The 5,678-nt window shown below is 34.8% G+C and overlaps 1 protein-coding gene across 1 annotated transcript; it reads right to left on the bottom strand.

The window, feature by feature from the left end:
- Positions 1-86: 86 nt before the first annotated feature.
- On the bottom strand, positions 87-1,767 carry LOC116339002 (zinc finger and SCAN domain-containing protein 2-like). The gene is made up of 3 exons (XM_031764599.1): positions 1,646-1,767; positions 1,277-1,443; positions 87-1,201 (listed from the first exon to the last, which is right to left on the bottom strand). Exons 2-3 carry the CDS (start codon positions 1,441-1,443, stop codon positions 202-204), a joined length of 1,167 nt encoding a protein of 388 aa, XP_031620459.1. The 5' UTR covers positions 1,646-1,767; the 3' UTR covers positions 87-201.
- Positions 1,768-5,678: the final 3,911 nt, after the last annotated feature.

The following is a 5,678-nucleotide window of genomic DNA, read 5'->3' as shown; positions in this document are numbered from 1 at the left end:
TTTATTGAAGTTTAAAGTGTTCTACAGCAAAAAGGACTTAATTCTAAGGAAAATTTCATGTAAAAGATTAATTCAAAATAGCTCGGTTTAAGCGAAAATGTTGAAAGTTTGAAGAAGAAAACATTTATTAGGAAATGTATATGAATCTTCATTTGTTGTTTGATTTACATCGCTGTGATAAGTCATTCAAAGATGTTTTTTTCAGCCGTGAACTGTATCCAAATGCCTTTTCAGACTTGTCTTTACTGTAAACTGTTTCAAGCAAATTTCGCAACGAAATGGTTTATCACCAGTATGTGTCCGCACATGTGTTATCATATTGATTTTACGAGCATCAGTAAATTTCTTGCAAATATGACATTCGTATAAGCGTCTGGAGCAAACATTTTCATGTTCGTCTTTATCAATTTGCGTTGAAAATCCACGGAAGCATTTGAAGCAATGAAATTCGAACTCGATTGCATGAACCTTCATGTGTAATTTTAGATGGGATCTTTGTGTAAAGCATTTGAGACAACAATCACATCGATAAGGTTTTTCACCGGTGTGAGTACGCACATGATTTTGAAAATTGCCATTATAATCACTGCTATATTCACAAATCTGACACTGGAATCGTTTTACTTTGTTCGGGCGTGAATGTATCGAAACATCTTTTCGGCGGTGAGTGTTTGAACCAGTGGTCGAAGATTGTGAATTGTGGTTTCCATTGGCACCACGATTCATTGTGCTCTTTGATTTGTTATTACCAATTCCTTTCCCCTTATCGTTGGAAATGGCTTCATACCGGTGCACATCTCTTTGATCGTTCTCGGGACCATAGTTATTTACACCATTTTGTGGATTGTTTTGAATGCCAATCACATTGTTTTCATTGCTTTCTTCGTCGCTTAAGTCGATGATTTCGATCGAATTATGTTCACCCATCTTCGGGCTTTTAATTTCTGTCGATCCAATCACCCAATTGTTGGCGCTTGCTTGATTCGATGTCACAGTGCTGGGTAGATCATATCTTCCTCCTCCAAGATTAATAGATGAATATAATTGGTCAAATGAACGTGGACCTTCGGCCGATGGATTTGAGAAGGAATCAACACGATCTGTGTAATTACTACCGAAATGAAATTGAGATGCGACATTGACATCGTTTGCATCTTCCACCAAACAGTAGATTTCAAATTTGTCGTATGTTTCCATCAATCTGAAAAGTCAATCAAATATTCGTTGACATCACGCCATCCAGAAAATAGAACAAACAAAATGCTACAAAACTCACCGATTGTTCGATACACGCAAAAATATGTTCCTGAAATCAGCCGGCATTGTCAAACCATTCAGTTTAAAAGCCATTCTCATTGTGCGCAATGACTGTGTTGCTTGGCGATCAAATGTGGCCATCATCTTGTTCATTTCGTCCATCCAGTCCAATGATGACATATTCATCTAAAGTTACAGATTAAAAAATGTTTTTTAAAATGGTACTCAATAAATTCAAAATGAAAAGCATATTGGCTTTTCTTGAGGTTAAAGCTGCAACAAGCTAGACCAAGTTTCCATCAGGCGTGATATGGTCACTTTGTGTGACAGTGGAATTCTTGCGACAAAAACTATTTTGTCTTCTTGGAAAATGGAGTGGCTTTCTTACCTTCGTATTTTTGGTTATATATGAGCAAAACGGAGAAAACTAAGGTATTTTATTGGATAATTTATTGAGAAGTGCAATTGATCACAATGGAAAAGCTTGTTACAGCTTGAAACAAACGAAAAATTGAATTTTTTCTTATTTTTAAACAAAAACAGTTGTTTCTCAACGAAAAATGTGCTCTGCCTCGTTCAGCAAGACGTGTATTGGTTAATACAATGACAGGAGCAAACGGCATATTTTAAGCTGTCAATTGAATTCGCTCAACGTCGTTGAAAACATCGGCGAAATCCATCGATTACAAAGACGTTGTTAATGTTCACTGTTTTATCAAAAAAATACTTTTTATTGTGTATTTTTGTACCTCTTCCAATTTCATAAATAAATTGTTTGTTTTTCAGTCTTAAATCATTATCACAGATTACAAAAATAAAACGTCCATGAAATGAACGGATTTTCGCGTGGCATTTTTCTGTGTCAAAATTTTGATATCCAAGCTTCCAAACGAAACTTTTTGAAAAGACTCATCGATCCATTTCTTCATTTACTTTATCTTGTTTGAAATAAATGTAAAAAAAATATTCAAACCAATTAAATTCCGTTTATTTATTTTGAATTATTAATTGATTCACTCTTGATCAATGACCTTTATGATTTCACAGGAAGGCGGGCAACTTCATACGCGATTCAACTTCAAAAAATCGCAATTGCCAACATAAACGACGCGAATCAGTTACTGCCATGCAATTAATCTCATGGTGCTGACATATTGCGCGCACTGAAAGTAAACAAGCCACACGCAGGCAATCATTGATAGAAGAAGCACGTTTCCAACTAAATCTAAAAAGTAAGTGTAATTGTGTTCGATTGTTCGCAAACATATTCAACACTTCAAGGGTAAGTTCCGATTTTCTTATTCCCATTATCGTCATTCTTTATCGGAGAGAAAAGTTTTTGAATGTTTTAATTTCAATTGAAAAATACTTTCTCTTACACACTGGGTCTCACTGGGTGTGTGTGTATGTGTGGAAACAAAAAAATAAAGTAAAAAATAGATTTTTTTATACTGGAGTAGAAGCAAAGTAGCACAAAATTACGATAGAGAGGCTATATAACATTTTTGTGCTACTCATTCTCAATAAAATGTTTAAAAAATGTATGTATTCAATTAATTTGGTTTTTGTTTGCATAAATCGAGCATCTTTTCTGTACAATTTTTCATGGAAAATTCCATGACGTCATGTTCCATGACCCGCTCAGTTAGTTCCGACAAATCACGGTAGTTTGGTGAAAGCAATACAGTAAAACCTTTCGATAGTGGAACATTCCAACTACAAATAATGAAAAGCTCGAGTCTCCAGATTGTGAATTCTTTTCTCGCCACTTTTGATTTGATTCACCACTATCGACAGGTTTTACTGTAGAAGTACCCTCAGTATGTATATTCAGGTATCAATTGTTTCAATGCCATTGTTGTTTTCGAGTGTTGAGCATGTCGGTGGCGATATTCAATATAAACTTCGACTGTATATGATGCAATTGACCCTTATATAGACTCGATTGTGCTTGCAGCGCAAAAAAATCTATTTGATGGACAAAGAGATTTCGAATAAGTATTTTATGAGACCAAAAATGTAATATCGACTTAAGACATTTATCACTGGATTTTGAGATAAAGATCAAAAGTTTAGATAAAGATTGCTTCAATTAGATTGTTTTTTTTTTGTTCGCATAGCTGTAGAAGACAAAATGAATCCATTCCGCAAGCGAAGAGCTTCAAAGGTCACAATCAAAGAAGAAGTTGTTGTCAAAGAGGAGCAAAGAGACGTCGCTGAATTGATTCGGTACTCGCCACCACCATCGCCTTTGCCAAATGATGGGAATATCGTCGTCAAGTCGGAAAGCGAAAGCGACAGCGAACTGTCCTTGTGTACGAAATGCGATCTTGATTATGCGAAGAAAGAAATAAAGAGTGAAGATGAAGAATGCTCGAAGAAAAGTTGCTGCTCATCGACACCAGGTAATGGACTAAATCAACGCAAAGACAATGACCGAGGTGGTGAACATCGATACCATCCAAAACAAATTGCGGACAATGGCGAAAGACAACATGAACGTAAGTCCAATGGAAAGAAACGAAGTGGAGCAAAGAAGAGAAATAAACCAAAACGTCCAAAGAAAACTGCTGCAAAGAAGGAGAAGAAACACAAATGTCATATGTGCGATTATGTTGCATCACAAAAAGAACACCTCAATGCGCATGTTCGAATCCATACAGGCGAAAAGCCTTTTGAATGCGAAATATGTGCAAAGGCTTTTACACAAAAGTATAATTTGCATAGACACAAGAAAGTTCATGCTACCCAATTTCCATTCCATTGTCCAAAGTGTCGTTGTGGATTTAACCAAGAAGTTGAAAAAATCGAGCACGAAGATCAATGCCAACAACGTCAATACGAATGCACTGTATGCAAATACACCACTGATATTTTGTCAAATATCAAGCGACACATGGCAATCCACAATGATGAGAGGCCATTCGAATGCCCAGTTTGTTTAAAAACATTTATATTCAAAATTATATTTTATCGTCATTTGCGAACTCACACCGAAGAATTGCCATTTTTCTGTTCTAAATGTGGAGTTCGATTTGCTTTCGAAATTGATAAACAATCGCATGAGGATCGATGCAACAGTCGACGATACGAATGTTTTATCTGCCCATACAAATTTTTCATGAAAGGCAATTTGAAATACCACATGCAATCAAAGCACACAGGCGAAAAACAATTTCAATGCAAAGTGTGTGACAGGAAATTTACTATGAAAAGTAATCTCCGATATTCTTTAAAAGATTTATTTTAATTTTGAAAAAATTACATTAAGAAAACTTCTTCATCGCGATGCTGCTATCAAATCATTGTTATCATAAACTGAATTGAATAAGAATTATCATACATTCAAATAATTTACATTATATCTCATCCAAAGCTGTTTCATTTAATTTCTATTCGGCGGCGTGTCTTTAATTGATTGGTTGAATTAACAAAAGAAAACGGATCTGAGACCAATTGATTCTCTTCTGAAAGTCACTGACTTCATTTTGTCGTGCTTGTAAACTGATAAATAGACTTGAAGAAATTGACTCGAACTAGGTAATTTTATGATTGGAATTGTCGGATAGAATAGCAAACAAGATGAAAAACTAAATTTTCCTTCGAGGTTAAAAAACCGATTACAACATTACAACAATTAATTTTCAAAACCAAACAAACTCAAAATGATTCAATGCGAATAAAGAACAATAAAGCGAATTTAAATACCTATTTAACCAATTTATTTTGGTTTAAATCTCGATTAAAATATTCAAAACAAAAAAATCAAATTAAAGAGTTACAGTGATGAACAGAAAATCGTTTATATTATAATCCATTGATTGTATTAATACGATTTAAGCCGACAATATTGAACTAACTGGTCAGTTGAGCTGACAATACGTTAGCCAGTTAAATGGGCTTGAACAATAGACGTTGTTGTTTTTAATGATGAATCACTTTTCTTGTTTTAATAGAAGTGATTGTTAATTATAACTATATTTAAGAAGTACGCTTGTGATCCACCAGACAGCCATAAGCATGAATTTTCCCACAGGTCGATCGGAAACTTTTGATAGAAATACACATTGTATTTGTAATAGAATACACCATGGATCCCAATAAAACGCCAAACTATCGATTAAACAAAGAAGACCCCATTTCCATTCTAATGATTACCAAATATTGTAGATTGGCTCGCTGAAATTCACTCTCATATACAGTTTCATATCATGTTGACTGATGCGTCTTATGTCGCATTCAACGGTTACCGTTCGATTTGTGGGACGCGAATCACATTCAAATGTTTCAAATAAAACGTGATTTTTCTAAATTGAAGACATAAAAAATGAAGAAATGCAAAGCGTACATTTACCGCATGTGAAAGTGCAACGGTGTTCTGGATAGAATGCATCCAAATCAAGGGGCGGAGATGAGTGAGA

The sequence above is a fragment of the Contarinia nasturtii genome, unplaced genomic scaffold (assembly GCF_009176525.2).
Source record: "Contarinia nasturtii isolate CC-2019 unplaced genomic scaffold, AAFC_CNas_1.1 Cnas_scaffold_486, whole genome shotgun sequence".
In the NCBI taxonomy this organism is placed as follows: domain Eukaryota; kingdom Metazoa; phylum Arthropoda; class Insecta; order Diptera; family Cecidomyiidae; genus Contarinia; species Contarinia nasturtii.
This window is presented reverse-complemented; position numbering and strand designations above follow the sequence as displayed.

Coding starts and splice junctions, on each gene's coding strand:
- LOC116339002 (XM_031764599.1), bottom strand. CDS start 1,443: ATGAATATGTCATCATTGGACTGGATGGACGAAATGAACAAGATGATG. Junction 1,202..1,276: donor TTGCGTGTATCGAACAATCG/GTGAGTTTTGTA, acceptor TTGACTTTTCAG/ATTGATGGAAACATACGACA.